Source organism: Lytechinus pictus, chromosome 14, assembly GCF_037042905.1.
Source record: "Lytechinus pictus isolate F3 Inbred chromosome 14, Lp3.0, whole genome shotgun sequence".
Taxonomy (NCBI): Eukaryota; Metazoa; Echinodermata; class Echinoidea; order Temnopleuroida; family Toxopneustidae; genus Lytechinus; species Lytechinus pictus.
In genome coordinates, this window is record NC_087258.1 from 14,662,134 (window position 1) to 14,686,374 (window position 24,241).

The 24,241-nt window shown below is 36.1% G+C and overlaps 1 protein-coding gene across 1 annotated transcript; it reads left to right on the top strand.

Moving 5' to 3' along the window:
- The first annotated feature begins 1,325 nt into the window (after nucleotides 1–1,325).
- Nucleotides 1,326–23,828, top strand: LOC129276577 (uncharacterized). The gene is made up of 18 exons (XM_054912962.2): nucleotides 1,326–2,008; nucleotides 3,129–3,428; nucleotides 4,116–4,356; nucleotides 6,291–6,327; nucleotides 7,199–7,773; nucleotides 9,142–9,299; nucleotides 10,015–10,154; nucleotides 10,853–10,938; nucleotides 12,137–12,230; nucleotides 14,138–14,243; nucleotides 15,143–15,232; nucleotides 15,814–15,901; nucleotides 16,778–16,918; nucleotides 17,335–17,474; nucleotides 18,105–18,317; nucleotides 18,774–18,871; nucleotides 20,331–20,449; nucleotides 21,147–23,828. Exons 2-18 carry the CDS (start codon nucleotides 3,129–3,131, stop codon nucleotides 21,722–21,724), a joined length of 3,204 nt encoding a protein of 1,067 aa, XP_054768937.2. The 5' UTR covers nucleotides 1,326–2,008; the 3' UTR covers nucleotides 21,725–23,828.
- Nucleotides 23,829–24,241: the final 413 nt, after the last annotated feature.

Genomic DNA, 24,241 nt, shown 5'->3' on the forward strand with positions numbered 1-24,241 from the left:
CTTCACTTTCTGCTACGTGACAGTGATTTAATTCACAAAATAGGTGATTTCTGAAAAACGTCCAGACACCCTAATAAAGGATGACCTTTTTGCCCCAACACTACGTGTTTAGAGTCCGATTTGCGCGTGGTGTGGAAGGTGGGGCCGTACTAATAAATTTTACTAAACCAAATGGTGTGTAAAGGTAAAACCGACGACCGACGGACCCGCGTGACCGTAATGCTGTACTTGTTTAGGGGTTCATTTCAGGGAATAGGTTGTCCAATACTTGTTAAGGGTAGGGTTTCAGACGCCAATACTTGTTAAGGGGTGCATTTTATTAAGAATATGGAAATTACGTGTTTAGGGTGCTTTTCGAGACCCCATGGTCGCGCATGGTATCCACTCGTCAATGGAAGTGGCCCCCCCGGGGTCAGAAGCCCATTTGTTTTGTGAGTGGATGACAACAAAACTCCTTATCAAAACAAAAGTAGACGGTGAAAAGGGGTAATTTTTCATGAGGAATCTGCTCATCACATTTTTATTCGCCGCCAAGCTATTCCTTTTGCAGCAAATGTAAACAAATGAAATTGGTCTCCAAAACTGGAGACTGTCTCTGAAATTGCATACCCAAATTCTTTACAAAACTTTAAAGTCTCTGCTATTGGAGATAATCTCTCTCATGGGAGACAGTCTCCATTATTGGCTGTGCGCCTCTACTGTTAAACTCCCTCCTAATAGGGAGACTGCATCTCATCAACCACTTCATTAAACTGTCTGATTTTTTCAGATCTTGATGAAAATAGTGCAAAATAGAAATCTACAAAATTTCATAGTAATCCATGAATCAGTTTTTTAGTAATAATCAAATGAATTTCCAATGAAATTCCACCAAATGTTCCCAATAGGCTCTGTAGTATAATTTGTCACAACACACAACTGATACACACGACCACACACAGAGTGCAGATATTTTGCATGCAGTTTTGCATTGGGCTTTCTGGAGTACATGTAGTAGGGGAAGGGTATTTTGAAAGCAATTCTGACACTTGATCCTAAAGGAAAGGTGAAAAATTAGTATTTTCATTGGATTTGCCATTATCAATACTACAAAAACCTGCTAGTTTACAAAAATATGGTACTTTTATTCACAAGATACAAGACTTTGAACTTCCTTTTTTAATTTGGATAACGGGATCATATGTCAGAAATGCGTTGAACTTTGATTTTTCCCTCAAAACCATGACCACTTTTGGCTGTGTGAATGCAGTGAAAAGGGCGAATTTTTTTGCTCTGTGTGCAGTCACCCTACTCCTAGCCAGGAGGCTTCTAGAGAGTAAAAATCATTTACTAACGTATGCTTACTCTCAACGAAGCCAGGGATTCGATTGCATTCATCTACACTCATCGCCAAAAAACTTCAAACTTTCGCCCTTGAGATTTCTACTTTCCTTCTAAAAGATCTAGCCCTAAATCATGTACATGGGATACAACTTCATTTCTGACATTTGTAGTACGATATTGATATCATTTCTAAACAATTCATTCAAAAAATGAGAAAAATGTTATGAAAAGACGGGAAAAACTTGCCACCGTGTTTACGTCGCCATCTTGATTTCATTGTCTTTAGCTTGGCTAAAGAAGGCAAATCGCGCAATTTGCAAGTCACCCTGTGACAAGCCTTGTTGCCATCTCTGTGTGCATTCGTGTGTTAGCGAGGGTGCTGACTTTCTGCAAATGCACCACCCCGTATATTGTCGCCTATGAGGTTAAATACTGGCCGAGTGGTTGCAACTGGCTAAGTTACAAGCAACAATTAGTTGTGACAATTATCATTATTTTGCAATTGCTCCCAAAAGAGGAAGAAATTGAGAAGCAATTACGACTTATTCGGCAAAACAGTACACCAAGAAATGCCAAGGAAGACTCAAAAGGAACCGGGTTGAGAAGGAGAGCTGAGCCCTGGCCAAGAGGGGTCAGTTTCAAACAGAACAGGACATGGCAACAGGAGTACAATCAATATAAACTTGTGAGTGATATTATCTTCCATGTAGGGGGAGGGGCAGGTTTTTCATTCAACTTTTCTTGAAAGTTATGCACAATTAAATTACAGGAGAAAGAAATATGGTGAATCAACCTTTTGACCTTTATGCACGGGGGGGGGGGGGAGCTGTTATTATTAAAGATTATGCACATTAATAGTAGAAGAAAAATAGATGATACATTAATCTTATTCTTGACCTTTTTAAAGGACAAGTCCACCCCAACAAAAAGTTGATTTGAAAAAAAGGAGAAAAATCCAACAAGCAAAACACTGAAAATTTCATCAAAATCGGATGTAAAATAACAAAGTTATGACATTTTAAAGTTTTGCTTAATTTCACAAAATAGTTATTTATGCACATCCTGGTTGGTATGCAAATTGACAGACTGATGACGTCACCCACTCACTATTTCTTTTGTATTTTATTATATGAAATATGAAATATTCTAATTTACTCCTCCTTGTCAAGTGAAACAAAGTTTTATTTCTCCCTGAAAATGTGGAATTACCATTATTTTAACAGTTTATGGTTAAGTTGGTCCTTATTGTCAAATCATTGTCAAATCTGTAAAAATTGAAATATTGTATTATTCAAACAATAAAAAACAAAAGAAATAGTGAGTGATGGACATCATCGACTCTCTCATTTGCATATCGCTGAGTTGTGCGTGTAACTGTTTTGTGAAAAATAAGCGAAACTTGAAAATGTCATAACTTTCTTATTTTACATCCGATTTCGCTGAATTTACAGCGTTATGTTTGTTTGATTTTTCTCAATCGATTCTAATCAACAATTTTCTGGAGTGGACTTGACCTTTAAACTGTATCAGTTGAATTAAAAAGAAGTGTAGGCTAATTACCACATTTTGAATGTAAATCATGTTTTTACCACAGCATGATTAGGATATCTAGCATGTATAATATTCAATTGTAAAATAATTAGCCATGAAAGAGTCATATATCTGAAATACTGTCCTTATCAATAGTTATAGTAATAGTAATAATAATATATGTAATTTGTCATTAATGCATCCTAATGATTTAAATTTCAAGTTGATTCAAGTTAACACCATACTAATGTCTACACTTTTTATTCAATTGGAAGATGGTGTGGATATATAGTGATTCCCAGCTCAGACCGATAGTTCAAGGAAGACCAGTATATTTGGACGGTCATCTTCAGTTCGGCATTAACTGCACGCCCGGTGGAACCTGTTGGCACGTGCAGCAAGAACTCCTGTCCTTTATTCCTGATCACGACCCGGATGTGGTTGTGTTGGCTGTAGGGACAAACAATATTCATAACAAGAAACACAGGGGTCACTTTGAGAGGGCGCTGTCTGGAGATTGCGAGATGTTTAGAAGTCTCCTCCGATCAGCGGTGCAAAGGTACCCAAGTGCGGAGGTGAGTCGTTGAAAGTTTTGTCATCCTAGCTACCGTATAAGAATTGATTTTAAGATCCGCTTGCTGACATTCCAATGTTTGAAGAAATCAGCTCCAGTCTGGAGTTGATATCAGAATATTCACCCTCCTGCAACTTGCGCTCAAGAAACAAATCACTCTTAATAGTTCCTGCCACCAATACCCAGTCTTATGGTTCACAATCTTTTTATCCCGCACTTTAATCTCTGGAACAATCTACCACAAAGTATAAAACAAGCAGATTCAACAGAGAAATTCAAATCCATGTTAAAAAACGACTTTTTTTGTTAAATAGCCTTTCCCTTCGCATGTGAAGCCCCTCAACTGTCTACAGTCTACTGTGAACTGTACACTTACTTCAGTTTTTTGCTGACATCCCTTCTCTCTTTCTATTTTTTTCCTAAGCGCTATAGAGACATGTTTTGTGATAAGCGCTATACAAATAATGTTAATTATTATTATTATTATTAAAAATCAGTAGCTGTGTATAACACACGTCAAGTCTTAGCCTACTCAAATCTGACTAGGTTCCATAACCATAATGCAACATTCTACAACATCTTCCGTATTAATGTTTTCAAGAAGAACTTTACCCTACAAAGTCTTGATATAAATTTCACTTTTGAGTCACAGCTTGCTTCAAATCTCGCCTTGTTTTTTTCAACTCAGATCGTTGCCACAAGCATCCTACCTCGTCTGGACTCATTTGGAGACTACGTTGGTCTCTACAACGGCGGCTTTGCCTTGATATGCGAAGCAGAAGGTGTAACATGGATCGACCTGACGTCCGATTTTCCAGAAGATACGACTTTCCTGTGGGCACAAGACGGTCTGCACCTAAGTGAATGCTCTGGTCTACCTCTCTATATTCAGATACTCAATGATGAGCTACACAGAGTGTTGTTTGAGAGTAAGCTAGAAGTTCAAACCCAGGTTTCGAGGCAATTGCTCCGACGACAATTGCCCAAATGAAAATCTGCATGTTAAGTGTTATAAATCGCACCTAATGTTGAACCTTAACAATAACCTTTATGATTATCCTCCAAGGCATTTACGCAGGTAAACATGCAAACGTTGACCTGTGAGTTGAACATTTGCCCAGGCTGAAGCCATTTTCTTTTTAGACCAGATTATGAGTACAACGTGCGTTATAATGAAATAATTTTTAAGCTTCTACCAACCTTGACAATTTTTTTACAAGCTTTGACAAGCATGAAAGCTTGTCAAATATGTTGTTCAGGTTGGTAGAAGCTTAAACATTTCATTTGATCATCCCCAACCAATGAAAATTTTCTGTAATAAAACAGTCTTCTAAGTTCAAATTTCTCCCAAGTTAGATAGATTTCTGTAGTATCCTAAAATTTGGCTTGGTTAAAGTTACCTGTATGTTTTCAAGGAAATGAAGAAGATCCAACCATACAAATTACAGAACCTCTTATTTGAAGCATGTTTCCCAATCTTTGTATATCCAAAATCAAAACATATCAAATAGAGTTTGAAATACTTCAATTTGAAAGTGTTACATTGCATTCATGTCGCATTTGAAAATAACGTGCAAAATATTTGATGTGCATGTGTTCATAATTAATTTTTCACCAAGGCCTACTTTGTTTTCTCTTTTGTTGCTACCTCCATTTTGATTTGTTTGAATGCCCTTTTGTTAGCTGATCAGTAATAATTTTATTTTATGCATGTACATTTAAATGTTCATCTTGTACTCTCTTCTTTGCCCTTGCTAATGAATTTGATCTACATGTAACATTTGTTTGTACTTTCATTACATTTCAGAATTCTTGCATTTTAGCTTGTGAATCCCATTTAAACACACATTCAATAACATGGGTCACAAACCCGATGTTTCTTGATAATTTGTTTTAAAAACTTGTCTTTGAGTACTTTCCGTCCAGTTGTTCAACTATTAATTTCCATGATAATATTTTGCAATCATTGTTTTCATCAAGTGTTTGAAAAGGTTTGTAATTGTATATAAACTGTTAATTGTGAACATGTTAGAATGACTGTTTTTTTCAAAATTTACGTTTCAATTTCATTAAATTATTTGTGAGACAGATTTGATTGTTGTTTTATCATTATTTTTTTAAAGTTTTTTATTTATTTGAAGAGTGGATGAAGAGAGAATGAAAAAGAAACAAAGATACACTGAATATAGAGAGGAAAAGAGAGAGAAAGAGAAGGGGTAGAAGAGGGAGGGGAGAGAGAGAAAACAAAGATAGGGAGGGGAGGGGAAGGGGGGATATTTATAGAGAGATACAGAGAGAGAGCAAGGCAAAAAGAAAATTTGACAAGTTCATCATTTTCGCTTTATTATTATTGTTTGAGTTCATTTATTGATTGTGTAATAACGTTTGTGTATATTTTGATATTATTTGACTCAATAAAAGGCCTTTGGGGGGCTAAAAAGTTTGGGGGAAAAAGTTCATCATTTTCTCCTTTGTCAAAGATACTAATCAATATTTGTGATTATTTCAATTTTTGTTGTCACATTTTGTGTTCTAGTGCACCACAGTTTATATACTTCCAGTTCCTTTATGTATGTAGTTGTGAAAGACTCTATAGTTCTTTGTTTACATTTGAAAACCAGCTATTAAGTTTTTCAATTTGTAAAGAAGCCATTGGATGAAAAACTTTCAAATGTTTTCTTTTATAGGCGTTCTTCCATTTTCTTCTTAAATTTTAAGAAATGAACATTATCGTTACACTGAGAATCACATCGTAAATTTGACAGATTTCTTTTTTTACATTTTCTACAAATTCAATTAGTATTACCTCTATTGTATTATCACTAGATGTTTTGATATCGCTTTTATATTTTTTAAATTTCAGGAAATTCCAAGCCATCAGGCAGGCGTGCAAGGAAAAGGTATGCAACCAGATCTTATTGGTTTGTTAAAGCATGCATAATATATGACCTGGGGCTCATAATGCAAAACTTAGCAATGATCGTAGGACATTTTCTTTGATTGATTGCATTTGCTATAATGTACAATCAATAGTGAAAATTCAGCGTACGATTAATTGCTAATCTTTGTGTTCCGTAGCCCTGTTGTTTTTATTTTGAAATGTTCAGGGGTGTGACAGTTTAGATTTTTAGCTGATTTCAGTTGTTGTTTTTTTTCAGCTTAATTTCAGCTTATTTTTTGCTTTCCTCTGTACAAAAAGTATGGGAGCTCTTTCTATTTCAGACTTTTCCAACACTCTTCAGCTTTTTTCTGATCTTTTTATTTGTGACCACTCACACCTGTAAATGTTACTTGTGTATTTAAGTTTTCTGAATTCACTCCTGTAATGTCCATTGTTATGGAGTAAATTAGAAAATTATTAGAAATTATTTGAAAATAATTGAGCTGAAGCTTACAGTATGTTTGTGTATTAAACATTTTCTTGTACTTATTGAAGTAAAGTCGCTTGCAAGGATACAAAAATACATTTCAATACAAAGTGGTTGGAATTTGACTCAAAACTGATATACATTTATCTATCAAGAATGGTAACTTGCAAACAAATCCTCTTTGAAGTACCAAAGAGCCCCCATTCATATCCACTGGGTTCCAGTGAGTGGGGTTATTGAAAAAAAAATCAGTTGGAATTAAAGAAGTAAAAAGGAATGAGACAAAATGTTATTTTTATGCACAAACCATAGCCATTTACAAATGATTAACTTCTGACAGGGCTCTGCAATACTACATTTTAATGCTTTGTATTTTTCCCCTTGTTTTGATAATGTTATACAGGGCAGCAAAGAAAGCAGACAAGCAGAGTGCCTTACAGCGACTGGCCAAGGGACCCAAGAGGGCGCCACTGGTCAAGATGGAGGACTCGGACGCCAGTGACGACTTTGATGACATCAGCGACATGGAAGAAGACCAGGACCTTGACATCAAGTCCAAGAAAATTCCCGGAACCAAAGGAAAAGCGACGAAGCCAAAAATTGAAAGCGAAGATGATGATTTTGAAGATGAGGAAGATGATTTTGATGATGATGAGGAGGATGAAGATTATGAGGAGGAGGGGGAAGAGGAAGAGGAACTGGTTAGAAAGACAAGCAAAAAGAAACTGAAAGTGATGGAAGATAATGGAAGGACTAAGGCTCGTAAGGAAGACTCCAAGAAATCAAAACAGATGTTGGATGAGGAGGAGGATGAGGACGAGGAAGAGGATAGTGATTATGAATTCGATGATGAGGATGATGATGATGACAATGATGATAGTGATTTGAAGGAGGGGGAAGAAGAAGATGATGAGGAGGATTCTGATGAATATTCCGATGAAGATGAGGAGATCGAGATCAAGAAGGTGGACAAGAAAAGTAAGGAAACTAGATTTATATTTTATTTCAAATAATTGCAGTATAATAATTGACCATTAATGTATGGCATGTATCATAACATGTGTATTTATTTTGAATATTTCATTATGTTGAGTATTGTACCCACACCGGTGCCCCTTGAAAATGAGATGACACAGATGGAAATTGTAATCTCACCTTTCTAGACCATGCATGTTCCCCTGGTCCACCCCTATCTTTTTCTTAATGTGATAGAAACAAGGTATAGGGCTGCCAAGTCTCCCTGATTGTCAGGGAGACTCCCTGAAAATTGACTCATTTTTTAGCGAAAAACTACAGATTTCCAACATCTCCGTGATTCATACGCTGATTCCTTTCATTGGATTGTGTGCAGTGGCGTACCTAGGATTTTCCACAGGGGGGGGCAAAACCGTCCGCCAAAAAATTTGACAGGCAAAAAAAAAAAAAAAAAAAGGTCTTCAATCACAAATGAAGGATTTCTTACCCGAAAAAAATTGAAAAGCTCGTCAGGGGGGGCAGGGATACGTCCTTTGCATGGGTTGTGGCTTGTCAGGGGGGGGGCAGACTGCCCCCTCTGCCCCCCCCCCCCCCCGTAGGTACGCTAGTGATTGTGTGTAAGTGTGAAGGACCTCCCTCCTTCAGGAATTCTCCCTGATAGATGAATATTAAAGTTGACAGCTCTGAAGGCATTCTAGTATCAAAGTGGAAGGTTCTAGATCCAAGTCTCTGACATACCATTTTGTAAAAGAAATCTAACATATACGGTGGGGCTAAACAGTTAGTGAACCGCACCAGAAAATGCACTTCTTCATACCGAGTATTACAGCATTACAATGTCCGGTGAGCCCAGAGAAACAAACTTTATTGAATGTAATATTTTATTACATGACTTTACAATTAGCTATCTATAACATGGCAGAATTTGAACACTTTTAAAAATGTTCATTTTCTGGTGCGGTTCACTAACTTTTTAGCACCACTGTATATGCTGATTGTTCTATCTGCTAATCATGAATATGAAATTCTTCACTCTTTTGCATTTCCTGCATATATCATTTTGACATGTTTGCAGGCAAAAAGAAAGAAATCTCATTCTCAGGGAATACTTTTCTCACCCTACTGCCTAAATCTTTAACATTGGATAAATTTTAACATTGCAGTTAACAGATTTTTCAGGGCTCTTTTGATCATTTTGGGGGCAAAATTGCCCCGAGCCCTTGTTTAAGTTTCTTGCTGACATGATGATTTTCGTTTTTTTTCTTGACTTGTTCTTTGCATCTGATTGAGTTAGAGATATAATTCCTTGATATGTAGTTGCCAGCATACTGCGATGTTTGAACTTCATGTATAATCAATTCTATTTTGCAGAAGGGTCGAAGAAGGGTTTCACTGATCAGAACCAAGACTGGCTCACACTAACCAAGAAATCTAAGCTTCCTATGGGGTCGTCAGATGAAGATGATGATGACGAGGAGGATGGTGAGGGTGAGGAAGATGAGGACAGCGAGGAGGAGGAGGACGAGTTGGTAAGATGAAGTATATTTTTTAAAGTAATTAAGTCTCCTTTTATTAATTGATTTTAAACACAAGGCATAAACTAGAGTTTTGGAATATCATTAAGTTTTTGAGGATGGAATTATACCATGCACACAGTCTCCATTCAGTTAAAAAATGTAAATCTTTGTCTGACTGCTCATACACACGTAAGGCTTTTTACATGGATTTGAATCAAGCAAGACTCTGGTAATATCGTTATATAGAGCATCTGTAGATTGCATATATGTATTTACAATTATTTTCTATACTATCTAAAATGATCATTGTAACACATTAGGTATATTTACATGTATTTTGCATATTTTCGTAATTGATCAGTGAGTATCGATTTAAATTCATTTATGATATACTTTGTTACATACATGTATATGTCTATATTGAAATTTGTTTGTAGTACTGCAAGTTATTTTTACCTTGTTATTGATGATTTTGTTTGAAATGTAAACTTTTGCAATTCGGCTTTTGCCGCAAAGAAAGTATTTTTAATAAACCATTTTGAATTGAATTGAATATCTCACCATTTTCCTTTTTGTTTACACCTCCCCTTCATCTCTCTATCTTCTCACTTTCTTTCCTTCCTTCTTTCTTTCACTCCCTCTTTCTACTTCCGATCTTTTATGTACATGTATCTCCCTTTTCTAAATTGTGTATTGCTTCCTTTTCTCTTTCCTTGTCTCTGTTTAGCTCGATGATGATTTTGGTGGTTCTGATTCTGATGATGACAGCGATGGCGACGACGATGACGGGGGTGATGAGGGAGAAGATGACATGCTCCCGATTGAGAAGGCATCAAAGAAGCTAGATAAGAAGATCAAAAGAGACAAGTAAGCTTGGTGGTATCTCATGGCTGTTTGCAATTTTTGTATAATCAATAGTTAGGCCTACTGAGTATGCTCTTTCGCATGTGAGCTTGATTATTGTAATGGGTTATTGTATGAATTTGATTTATCAATAAACTTCATTCACCTGACATGAACATTTTATACAATGGTGACATGAAATTATTATAACGCAGTATTGTATTTACAACAATAATATGTCAATTGATTTTTATCACATGATACAGTTTTCATAGATTTCCATTGAATTGTTCGGAATGACTGAGTATTTGTTTTCTAGGTTACAGAGAGTCCAAAATGCATGAGCAATTTGTTTTGGATTTTACAAAAATTCATGTTTTTGAGCAATTTTGGGTGTGGCGTACACAAACAAAATATTGTATAATTTTTGAACCGCATACCCAGGGGTCACAAATTTGGTCTGTAAAGTGAGACTTGAAAGAAAATAGTCAGGGAATGATGCAGCTCCGGATTTTCTCCTTACAGATATATCTTATGTCCTATTAGGGTTATCATTAAAAGTCGGACCTTCTTTAGAAAGGGTAAATCATTTATTGAGAGATTTAATCGATATGAAGTAAGATTGTAGATTTGATTATCCTGTCTTTGGAAAGGGAGGGGGTGCTTTTACCGGATTTACTTCATCTCTTTATCTTGTCTTCCTTTTTCCCCCATTTATTCAGGAAACTTGCTTATGATGAGAGTCAGATTGGCTTATCACAATTCGAAACATTTCAACTTCCAACTGGAGAAGAGATGGAGAAGGAAGATATCCTTTCTTGATACAATATCTGGAGAGCATTTCATGAAACAAATGATCAGTGATTTTCACTGGCTATTGTTATAAGCTATTGAAATCCTTTCATCTGATTGGCTCAGAGCAGATTAGCCAGTGAGAATCACTTGCAAGAATGTTTGTGAAGTGCTCCCCTGAAATAGAGAGTTGATCTGGGTACGGTATCACATACTTTAGCCTTTGATCATACAGCTGATTTTTTTTCCCACTTCAAGGTAAATTCCAGTTGTGGTAATGATCTCAAAATGACTTTTTACAGAATCTAATACAATGACCACCCAAGTGTCTGTTTGTATGAATAAAAAATATGTGCCAAAGGATTCTGGAAGAAATTGTGTAATTGCTGAGAAATAAGCAAAATAAGCGCGGATTCGGTCACTTCCGTCGGGTCTTATCCCAGCAATAATAATACACTGTCCCACGTGTGCCTATCTGTGTTGGCGATCTTCAGTGTGATCGTATTTCAGCTTAGATTTTATGATTTCACAAAGTTCAGTTTATGTAACTGTACCAGATCTAGATCCACGATGATATAGTCATACTTAACCTTGGTTTTACAGACTTTCTCACGAAATTAGTTTTTTACTGCAACTACTGTAATTTAGCTTTAAACTGAAAACTAGAGCAGTCTATCCTGTTACTATTGTACTTACTTATGGCTGATCCCTGCTGGGGGTATTTTTGACCATTTCAGTTGGTATTTTTGTGATATGGCAGGCCCTAAATTCTGATATGTTAGGGCAAGGACAGTTCTTCATTCAGCTTATTTCTGTATTTCAGCACAAATGGGGGAGGGGGGGGGGGGTGGGAGGGTGCACAATATCCGCGGTCAATAAGAGGGCATCAAGGTCAGTCAACAGACCATACACAGCCATGGTCTTTAATGAATGGTCTTAGATTAATTTAAGCCCTAGAATTTAAGACTGGCCGGCACGCTAAATCCAGCTGCTAAGTGTATCCAACATATACCCCCATTTGCAATGCTGCCACATCACTTGACAAAGTATAGCAGTAGCATGCGAAACATTGTAATTCTTAAAACCTTATTGATCACCAGTTGCGAGACAAGTGAGAATAGTAGCAAGTATCATTATCCGCAATGAACGATATCTTTAGCCTTGTTGTTAATTAAGTCCTGTTTATGACATTCATTTTCCTTGACTGTTCACACCGTCCCAGCCGACTGATCTAACTCAAGTCCATCACAGGATCAAAGAAGTCATGGATGTATTGAATGATTTCAAAAACAGGAGAGAAGAAGGGAGGTAAGTCGGTATTTACCACTCTCCACCCAGGGGGCCGTTTCATAAAGCTGTTCTTAAGTTAAGATTGATTTCAAGAACGACTGGTGATTCTTTCTTGTGGTAAATGATATTCACCATTAATTTATTATTGGTGATTATTTAGTGCTTAAGAAAGGTTCACCAGTCATTCTTAAAGTCGCTCTTAACTTACAAACAGCTTTATGAAACACCCACGAGGGCCCCGTTGCATAAAAGTTTCCATTATGGTAACTTGCGTGGAATCTTCGTTTTTGATTGGCTGTTGATCAGTGTTGCCATAGTAGTTACCATATTAGTAACTTTTATACAACAGGGCCCAGGTGTAGTAAATGTGTAGCTAGTAGGAAGGAATTCCTTGAATGCTTGAGCACCTGATAAGGGTAGCCATGCTAAAGCTGAGTTAATAGTATTCACTGCTTGGGAAAGTTTCATTAAGGGCTATATAAATGTTGCAATATAATGATTATTTAATAATAGATGATAGTTAAATCTTGCATTTTTTTAAACATCCAATAGGACAGCTACATGTACGTGACATTTCGTCTACTGGCTGTTAATACCTTGTATATCAAAATTAAAAGTATTTTTATGACGGCCCAGAGTAATAACATGGGTAGCAGCCTTCTTTTGCCTAGAAAGAGTTCTTGACAGGTATCAGGAGAATGTTTACGCACAGTATAACATTACCATATTTCTAAACTACAGCTTTGTCCAAATTTTGAGTTACACGGTTTTAACAGCCCAGCCACGATTTGCTCTTTAATACAGCAATTGCCCCTCTGCCAATAAAAGGTAAGGGCTTGGGATGTTATAGGATTTTTGATTGAGGAACAGGATTAAGATTAGGATAAGGTTTAAGGTATGGGTTTATGTTTGGGTTATGTTATATGCATTTTCAGGAGGAGCAAATGTTATGGAACCATTTCAGTACGGTGTCGTACGCATTGATGTGTGATCAATTGCTTTGTGTGTATTACTATAAAAGCAGTTCATGACTCATTTGAGATATCCCAAATGTTCCTTGGTGTTTATAAGTTCGTGGGATATGATTTCCTATAATGCCTTCCATTACGTCAAACCCCCGTTTGGAGAAAGACCGCAGTTCAGATTGCAAACTGCGGTGTTATACCCCAAATTTTATTTGGATCTCCCAAAAATCATTTCCAAGCCCTTATCAACCGCGCTTGGCCAGGTAATCCAGGGGTAATCCCCGCTGTCTCAATTTCACCTCCACAGGCCAGTATATGAGCTGTGCTATTATGTAAGACTTCTCTGCCTGTAGTAGGACCTTCGGAATGAAATTATTTTATTCGATATTTAATCACGTTTTCAAAGGCATATTGTATTCAGTAATCCAATGTTAGTCCATTTTCAATTTCGAACGAAGAAAATCGACCTCGAAATAAGGAAAGTAAGCGAATAAAAATGACGGCATGTTTTGGAGGGACCGAGCTCAGCGCTGCGCATGCATCCCATCGTGTGTGGCCCCCTGCTGTGACTGTATATGCCGGGCTGTTGTGTTATCTTCGAACCGACGTCAAGAAACAGGTGTTTTGATACTTAAATTGCTTGCTTGGGGCAGTTAGGGTTTGTCGTACTTGGAGAAGAGAATTGATGAGAAGGGAAACTGGGGTATAGTGTTCTCAAATGGAAGTTTTTCGTCTTGCTAATTTTGATTTATATTATAATCAACTTTGCATTGAAATATGAGTTTAGGAGGGTGGAAGGGGGGGCATTAGTGCCCATATAAAACCCCAATTTGGTTAGATTGTCCAAATGTCTTTGCTCCTCTGTCATTCACACAACACTTTAATTCATGAGTGCCACATGCCACACCAGTCTTAAATCTCATACAAATTTTAACAAATATTTTTATCAATTTTTTCTAGGCCTCGTCAGGAGTATGTGACCCTGTTACGACATGACCTGATGACCTATTATAGTTACAACGAGTTCCTTATCACCAAGATCATGGATCTCTTTCCTCTTTCAGAGGTAATTCCAGAGAGACAACTTCTCTTTCAGGAGACACTTTTGAAGCTTCTTGTTATCCTGAATGCTTGCAATCATATTTGAAATATGATTAGAAAGTGAAAACTAACTGAAAAATTAGACCATGTTCAGTGCAGTTTATGGTGCCATTCTTGAATGAAAGCATGTTATTTGAACTTATCATGACAGATTCTAAATTGGCAAAGTTACAACAACAATGAAATAAATGCTTATGAATTCAAATTGGCAACTTAAATAATAAAATTACTGTTTGAGAAAGGAAATTGGCAACTTTTTACTTTAAATCTGGGTTTTTATCATACATTTTGATGCATTTATGATACATATCTTATTTGATTCAAAGTACGAATGAATAGATATTATAATTTTTTGTCAATTTGAGGATCAATAACAGAATATCGTTGACCTCATGTCAACTTACGTTTTTTGTTAGTGCTTCTTATACTTGACTTGTATATGTACCTCAATACATTCACCTATGATTTGATTTTATGTGCAGGTTCAATTAAACATAATCACCTATGACAGAAAAATGAAGAAAATTGTTCAAACAATTCCTTTAGTCAATAAAAATGATTATAATTGTAATTTCTTTAGTGCATAACAATCCAAGGAGACCCACTGCACTTAACATGCACATAAATACTATTGACTATCACTCACAAATGGCAATTTGTACGTTGAAATTTTCTTTTCTGTTTTATCACTTATTATATCAAGATGTATGGAAGAAAACATTACATTGTAATCATTGGAAATGGAAATAAAATGAAATTTGTAAACCAGTTATTTTTAATAGGTAGAGTGTATAGTTCGTACCATACAACAGAGTAAATATTTCACTGTTGTTATTGTTGTTGTTTATATATTTTATATTGTAGCTGATAGAGTTCCTTGAAGCCAATGAAGTAGCAAGACCTGTTACTATCAGAACCAACTCACTCAAAACCAGAAGAAGAGACTTAGCCCAGGTAAAAACAAACAAACAAACAAGCAAAGAAAGAAATCAAGAGAAATAGATTTATTATTTATTATTATTTATTATAAATTTATTGTGGTTCATCTGACAATATCATAAAACATAAAAAGAAAAATACCAAAGAATATGATTTAATACAATAGAAATTCCAGCAGCTTTGGATCGTTACCAGTAGTGAAGTAGTAATGGCTTTAATTGTCATCTCTGTGATATCTCTACTTTCCTACAATACAGAAACATGTTTTCAGATTAGATTTTCTCGTTTATATGGAGGAATAGATTTACACCTTTTAGAATTTTTGTATCTGACATATTTGCTGTTACTAATTATTCATTATGAAAAATACTAAAAGTTTGATTTGTTCCATTTTTAAAGATAGAAATAAGTGTAGAGAAGATGGTGATGATATAGTTGATGAAAAGAGAAAGAGTAAGTGTACTGTTTCTTTAAAAATGGTAGAATTCCCGAAAAGGGTTGCTATCAGATGAGATTTGAAGGAAGAGAGAAGTTGTGAATTCGAGTTTAGAAGCTAGGCTTATTGTTATGTTACTCTATTTCTTTCTTTACTGCAGGCTTTGATTAACCGAGGGGTGAACCTAGATCCCATCGGTAAATGGACCAAGGTTGGACTTGTTATATATGACTCATCTGTTCCTGTTGGTGAGTTTGATATTATTATTACTATCAGCATTTTCAACATCATCATCATCATAACCACCACCACTATCATTATCACCACCACAATTCCACCACCGTCACTTACACCAAAATCAGCATCATCACTGACAATATCATCATCATCATCTTTATCATATTCATCATCATCATCTTCATCGCTACCATCAATATCATCATCATCATCAATATCGTCAACATCATCATCACCATCATCTTCATCATTATCAGCAATATTATCACTAATATCATCATCATCTTCATCATTATCAGCAATATTATCATCATCATCATCAATATTATCATATCATCATCAATATCGTTGTCTTCATCATCATCATCTTTATCATCACAATTGCATCATCTTTATTATCATCATCATCATCATCATCATCACATCATCTTTATTATCATCATTATCATCATCACCATCATTGTTTTAATCGCTGTTGTCGTCATCCATATCATCATCATCATCACCTTCATCTTATCATATTCATCATCACGATCATCTTCTTTGCTACCATCAATATCATCATCATCACCATCATCTTCATCATTAGCAGCAATATTATCATCAATATCATCATCATCAATATTGTCATTTATATCATCATCAATATCGTCGTCAACATCTTTATCATCATTGTCATCACAATCCCATCATGTTTATCATCATTATCATCATTACATCATCTTTATTATCATCATTATCATTATCCTTGTTTTAATCGCTGTCCTCGTCATCCATACCATCATTATCGTCGTCATGACTCTAGCCAGGGCAAGAAGATCCTTGACATGAGAAACAACATCTTGAGTTCAAATAATGGTTTCCATGAACTATGCTTGTTTTGTCAGGTGCTACACCCGAATACCTCACCGGTCACTATGTCCTACAAGGAGCGTCCAGTTTCTTACCGGTCATGGCCCTAGCCCCTCAGGAGGGTGAGAAGATCCTTGACATGTGTGCCTCACCAGGCAGCAAGACAACGTATATAGGTAAGGTTATTTTTAATTTCTATCCCCGTTAGCCACACACTATGTGATGTGACTACAACCTAATTCTTGAAAAAATTGCTTTTTTGCATTAAAGTTTAAAAATAAGGAAAATCGTCTTATTTTTAGTTTGGAATAATGTCAGGAATACTAGAATTGAAATTCTTGTTTGCTGAAAGCCTTGTGGTCGGGGTTTTGTCCAAATTGTTGATTTTTTGGGACTTGCCTTTTGTGTTATGTTCATTTGGAGAATGGATGAATTATAATATTAAATGGTTAACATTGGAAGTGCAGTAGCTTCATGTTTCATTATTTGAAAAATGATTTCTATAATGATATTGTTCTGGCCACCTCACCCGCTCAATTTGTTTCATCTGAAATGAAGTCTGTAATCTTTATTTTATGTCTTGGTCCTCCAGCTGCACTGATGAAAAACACAGGCATGCTCTTTGCTAACGATGCTAACAAGAAACGAGTTAACGCCCTCGTTGGCAACCTTCATAGATGCGGCATCACTAACACCGTTATCAGCAACGAAGATGGAAAGTCATTCCCTAAGGTAGGTGTTCATTTTGAAGAAGAATAATCATAAACTGTAAAGGAACCATAGTCCATGTAATAAATACATATAAAACGCGACAAATGTTGATACAGCGCTTAGACACGATGTTCCGATGTATTAAGCGCTATATAAAAGCGGATTATTATTATTACACACTAAAGGGATATGTAACAAGCATACTCAACCTAAATCAATTAAAAGCTTCTTGAAGAAGGTACATGTATGTCTCTAGGGAAACTAGGTCTTTAAGTAGCTGCGGCAATTGGTTCTAAAGTGTACTTCCTGCATGTGCAAACAATAGATCCCCAATAGTGTTCTTGTTTTAGGTACAAGTTGAGAAGAGTAAAAGGATGCTAGTTGTTGATGGGGATTGTACTGCTCGAACGGAACAGTTGTACTCAGAGCCGAACCATGTAGACAATGAAATACAAGCAAAATGATCTTAAATATACTACGATATTTCACAGGAAGCCAATGAATCGATTTAAAACTGGTGTTACATGTATATGATGGAATTTCTTAGACAATGTGGCAATTTGAGCAGCGCTGTTCTGTAATCTTTGTAAATAGTTCCTCTGCAATGGCACACAATATTTCTTGATTGTATTGTTCTCCTCATTAACACAGGTCATGGGAGGTTTTGACCGAGTGCTTTTGGATGCCCCCTGCAGCGGTACGGGGGTCATCGCCAAGGATACGGCCGTCAAGCTGAGTAAAGATGAAACGGACATCCAGCGGTGTTCACATCTCCAGAAAGAGCTCATCCTCGCCGCCATTGATTCTATCGACGCTAACTCAAAGACCGGGGGATACCTTGTGTATTCTACCTGCTCTATTATGGTACGTACTAACTAAAATCGATGAGGTGTCAATGGAAGAAATCAAGCAAGTGATTAATGCTATTGACGTAATTGTATACAGTGATGAGATGAATTTTTCACTTCCAAAGGAATCTGAAGAGAATTCAAGAAAACAATTTTAACCAAGTTCTGGCTTCTATATCAGAAACTGTTAATCTTATCAAAGAAAAGGATATCCTTTTATTTGTGATTGTGAAAAGGGTATTTAGTCCCTATGTTTTAAAGAAATTATAACCGTGGGCAGTGGTACATGTAATTCATTATAGTTCTTCCTGCTGACAATGACTGCTACTCAAAATGTTTATTGTGTATTGTTTTCTTTTAAATTTTACATTGGACTGCCAAACTTTGAAAACCTTTCACCAATTTACCAAATTGCTGTTAGATTTGAGATTTACAATTGAATTTGTTGCATTTATTCTTTCCACGGTAACAGGTTGAAGAGAACGAATGGGTGGTTGACTATGCCCTGAAGAAACGCAACGTGAAACTGGTACCGACAGGAATTGAATTTGGTCAGGATGGATTTTCAAGGTAAACTCGTGTTTTCTTCTTTCTTGTTAAACTTAACCCTTATACTCAGAGAAGGAGGGGGGGGGGTTGGCACTCAACATTGCTCACAATAAATCTGCTTGCATTTTTCTACCCACTGCTCGCTGACTTCTTTGACCAAATTTACGAGGCCTGGGTACACGGATACAAAATTTCTGCAAAAGTATGTAAGTGCACATAGGCCCATAATTGCTAAAATTTGTGTTTTCATGTGTAAAGTCACTACAAAATGTTTTTTCAGCTGAATTCATAGATGTGTGATTATTTTTCCTTTTATTTATAATGCTGACGATGAATGCTGTCGAAAAAGCAATAAAAATAAAAAGAATAAATTACAAAGAAATATATAAGGAATTTAAAAAACAATAAAATACATAAAAAAATGGATTTTGATATGGATTTTGAAATGGATTTTTTCATTCAAAATTGTTAGGAATGCTATAAAGAATATTCACACCAAAACTTAGCATTCTAGGAACTTTCTTTAGTGAATAGGAGAAAAGGTATGATTTCATGAATACATTAGCATAATTAATTCATATAAAATAGAATATATGAATTTAGTGAAATTTACCTAAGCAACCGCATAGATTACATCATTGTCTACCATCATGGAAATTTTTGTCAGTCGTGCAATAATGATAGTCTCTGTTGATGTCCACATCATGAGGCCCCATGGAAAACAGGAATTTTGGGTAAATCTGGCCCTATTCACATTGGATCATTACAACAAAAATGGACTTAGTAATACTTTGGATTTGTATTTTGAGGGAGGATAACTTATTTCAAATTTTCAAATTTTCCCTTTATTTGTAGGAGAAAATGATCATAGGACAAAGTTAACACAGCACACACTATGCAATTTGTTACGATCAGAGTTTCAAAGAAATTTGTAATATCATTTGATGTGGACATTTAAACCAATAAAATCTTAGCAATCAGAGTTCAGAATAGTGGTAGGACTACTAAAATCGAAATGCAGTCTAGTTCAAGCCTCCCTGTAGGAATAATATTAAATTCAAGTCCAAATCGTAATGCTATCATCATTGGCTACGACTTGAAGCCGATTGGACTTTACCCTGACCATAGGACTTGCCGCAAAGCAAAACTATGATGTCATTATTCCTAACATTATGCCAAACTTAAAATGAAATAATCTTACTTGTTGGAACTTTCATATTTACTGCGAAATGCGATTTATTAAAAAATCGTGTTGCATCGGATCACATAGTGTGCACTGGACTTTATGTTATCAGTATTTCATTCACCATGTATACCTGCACTACAGATATATGCCCAGTCATTCCTTATGTCCTTCAAACTTCAAGATGTTATCTAGACCTCAGGCAAAAATAGGCCATTTTATCTTCATTTGGATTTTTGTAACAATTATTTTTGAGAACTTTTTTTATTATTCTTCAACAAACCGTCTGTGTTTTAGGTTCAAGGCGAGGCATTTCCACCCATCTCTGAAGCTGACGAGGCGTATCTATCCCCACACTCACAACATGGATGGCTTCTACATCGCTAAGCTCAAGAAAGTATCCAACAAAATACCAGGTATGACCTCTGACCCCTGGTTAACTTCATCATCATTTACATAACATGACTTGTATAAAATAGTGAATAATCATCATTCACAACACACCCTTATATTTTTCAAATACTGTACATTTTTTTTTATAGTTGTAATCCTAAAGGCCCTGTCTAATCGCTCCTTGCAAAGCCTTATGGGGAGTTGCGGGCAATCACCTGCCACTCACCTGCAAAAAAATTTGAACATTTTCAAAACCTTCCGCTGGCAAGTCGGACTTGCGTTTACTCCTGCTGGCTACTATGTGCAAGATACTGTCGATGCGGGAGACCTGCCAGAAACCTCTTGGTAGCAGAAATAGTCACCTACAAGCCTTAGCTTAATCCATTGCCTACTGGAAATGGGCAAACCCTGTACAAAGCCTATGGGATTCTCAGAATTCAGTAGTCTACGGGTTAACTTGCGGGTGACTTTTTTGTGTGACAGGGTTTTTAGGACTGAAAGTTTGCAGGATTGCTTTTATGTACTTGGATTTTGTATACATGCCCTACTCAGAAATTCTTTTATTAAAAATTAATTTCTATCATGAATTTGCTCTTGACTGATTGATGTTAAGTTATTTCAGTAGCTTAAAATGGTAATTTGTAACATGCACTCTTTTCCCGTCAGTTTAAGTATCCAACATTTTTATTCATCTTTTCTGTATTCTCTCCATTACAATAGATTCTGAAAAGAAAGGAGCTAGGTCAATAGATGAAAAGGATGACAAGGAATCGGTAGAGATGAAGAAAGAGGAGGAAGAAATTACCATGGAAACACCTCCAAAATCAGGAAAAGGAAGGAAGATGAAGGGATCCGCAAAGAAAGAGAATGGAAAGATGAATCACGGACAGAAGAAGGGGGAAGAAGGGAAGGAACAAGGAGAGAATAGAAAAGGAAAGAAGAGGACTATGTCACCTGCCGCTGAAAAGAGGAATAAGAAAAGGAAAGGCGGAAAGTCAGCACCATCTCCCGTTGTTCAATCAAAAGAAACAGTGAGCCTCAAAGACACACAGTCACCAAGTGGGAAGAAAGTAAGAAAGCAAGAGAAAGACAGTGAAAATGAAAAGATGAAGGGAACGGATGATGGTACGCCAGGAGGAAAGATGAAGAAAGTTTCTATGATGAAGAAAAAGAAGATGAAGGCATCGCCAAAGGGAGGTGTTCCAAGGCCAAAGAGCTTTGGAGGAAAAGGAGGTAATATGGCAACCTTCAAGAAAGAGAAGAAAAAGAAGAGACATTCAGCTGGGTCTGCAGACTGAGAACTATAGACTTAAACACTTCTAATGATGAACTTTTTATCCTCTGGCATCAGGGATTTTAATATAACACAAGACTCTTCAGACAAAACATTTGTACTTGTTTGTCTGATAAACTGCAAGATAAAATTATTTTCCTGATATTTTTATGATCATATTGTTGACTGAGATCTGGATTGACTATAGACCATGCCTCTCATTTTCTTATTTTTTTTTTTAACGAGTATTTTCCATCTATCATGATTTGTGACAATTTTTACATTTCATTGTGATGAAAACAAATTCTTTACCATCAACAGAGCTGCCAACTAGTAGTACTGACTTTCAATATTTAGTACGGACAAGTGAGAATACTGATGGTTTTATGCTTAATAATGATGTCTAAAGTTTGAGTTTTATGTGTTGTCCCATATTTCTTTGAAATACTGATTTCATCAACAAAATACTGATTTTCAGCTTTTGAAAATTCAAATATTCCTGTTCAAGTTGGCAGCTCTACAATAAATTGATCCACTTTTTAAACTTTATTTTTATGATCATGCATGTAGTGCCTTTTGAGACTTGAATAGATAATCACAAGTTTATGTCGCTCTCGCTCTCAGCGTTCCTTTTGAAATATTTATGATTTTACATTTTTGTAGCAATAAATGCACTCCTAATATTTGAATGGAGAATTGGCACCATCTTACATGTATGTAGCATCAGAAACGGAGACATGTTGTCACTAAGGTGTTAAGACCTTGTATCTCCAAAAAAAAATGAGTGCAACTTGGAAAAGCAATATTTTAGAAATGTGGAGTTGGTGACAACCACAGAAACTGATAGGAGTCTCCTCATTCCTGTTCAGATCTTCTTCTTCTTCTTATTCTTCCTCCGCTTTTTTCGGAGATCAGCACCAAGATGCAGTAAGGCGTAATCCATTCGTCCATCCAGTACATTGCATTTGAAGGTTAATTTACATAATCAATTCATTGAGGACAGGAAAGAGATACGTTTCATATGAATTTTATATAAAAATAGCAGAGTATCTGTTACAAGCTGACAGCAAACTGAAGGAGGAAGATTAAGAGAGCTTGGTAAAAGTACCACTCTACTATAATGGTTGTTCTTGAAGGGGTCATATAGACATAATATTTCATCTTGCATATGCCTTCTTTTTAGTTTTGCAAGAAGGTCTTCCCTGTGAGATAGTAAATAGTCACAGGATCCAACAAAATGATCTGCATCTTCATCTTCCTTGTTACAAAGCTGATCACTTCCTAGGCAAAAGGAGGTTGTTACTTTGATTATAATTCTAAAATTAAGTTTTTTCTGAGCCATCCTTAATGATATGTTTTCAAGTTTGAGATATGAAGTTTTGACATCTCAGCAATGATCTGTAATTTATGAACAGCTTATGAAGCGGATCCTAAGAGTGTAAATGAGGGGCAAAAAATCATGGAAAGGGTTTATGCTTACATTGAACTCCTTTTTACACTCTGGTGAGTTGGATTGAGGTTGGGGATATTGTCTGTATTTTATGGCATTTTAAGGTAGAATTCTTGCCTAAAACACATCAAAGTTAACTTTTTTTACATGAGAGGCAGGCAAAACTTTTTTTTTTTTTGGGGGGGGGGGTGGGGGCTACTTTTCACATCCTACTGACTAAATCTATAACATTGGATAAACTTTAACATCAAAGTACATGGGTATTATCCAGGTCTCTTTATGTTATTTTTTAGGGCTATTATGAGCATTTCTTTGGTGATTTTGCCCCAAGCCCCTGAGTTATTTCTTTCCTGATGAGAGTGAATATACATGTAGTATCATGGATGCATTACCACATTTTTATTGAGTTTCAATGTCACAATATTTTTATATTGTGACATTGAAATATGACATACCCTACATCCCTTGTAGCAATATGATAGAAGCTATGGATATTGTTTTTCCTGTGAAATTTGTTAACTATGCCAATGTTTTGGTGTTCCGATTAAATTGTACTGTTCGGCATTACAAGATGTGAAGAAATTTTCATAAATGGTGTACCAATTAAATCGTACTGTTTGGTATTATAAGATGTGAAGAGATTATCTTAAATATTCATTAAATTTTGAAAAAAATAGAATCAGTTATAATCTTCTCTTCTGGACTTACCAGCTACCTTGTCCTGAATGGGCATACATTCCATGTGATTGTGAGAATAATACCACATGCAAGAAAGCAATTATAGTTGTATCAGTGGTGTATCTGTTGGTGGGAATGTTGGTGATCGGTGGTGACTGTTTGAAGATGTGGTGGCGGGGGTTGTGATGATGATGAGGGTGATGGTTGGTGATGACGACGACGAAGGTGATGATGACGACGACGATGGTGATGATGACGACGACAATGATGATGACGATGAGGACGATGATGATGAATGGTTGCAGTTACGGTGGTGGTGATGGTGATTTGGGCTTGTGACAAAGGTGGCAGCTGGTGTGGTTATGATGAGAGCGATGTGGAGATGATGATAATGGAGTTGGTGGTGGTTGCAGT

Bases quoted from the DNA above. Each gene is read 5' to 3' on its own strand.
- LOC129276577 (XM_054912962.2), top strand. From the start codon at position 3,129: ATGGTGTGGATATATAGTGATTCCCAGCTCAGACCGATAGTTCAAGGA. The intron at 7,774-9,141 runs GTAAGGAAACTA...TCTATTTTGCAG, and splicing joins CAAGAAGGTGGACAAGAAAA to AAGGGTCGAAGAAGGGTTTC. The intron at 16,919-17,334 runs GTAAGGTTATTT...TTGGTCCTCCAG, and splicing joins CAGCAAGACAACGTATATAG to CTGCACTGATGAAAAACACA.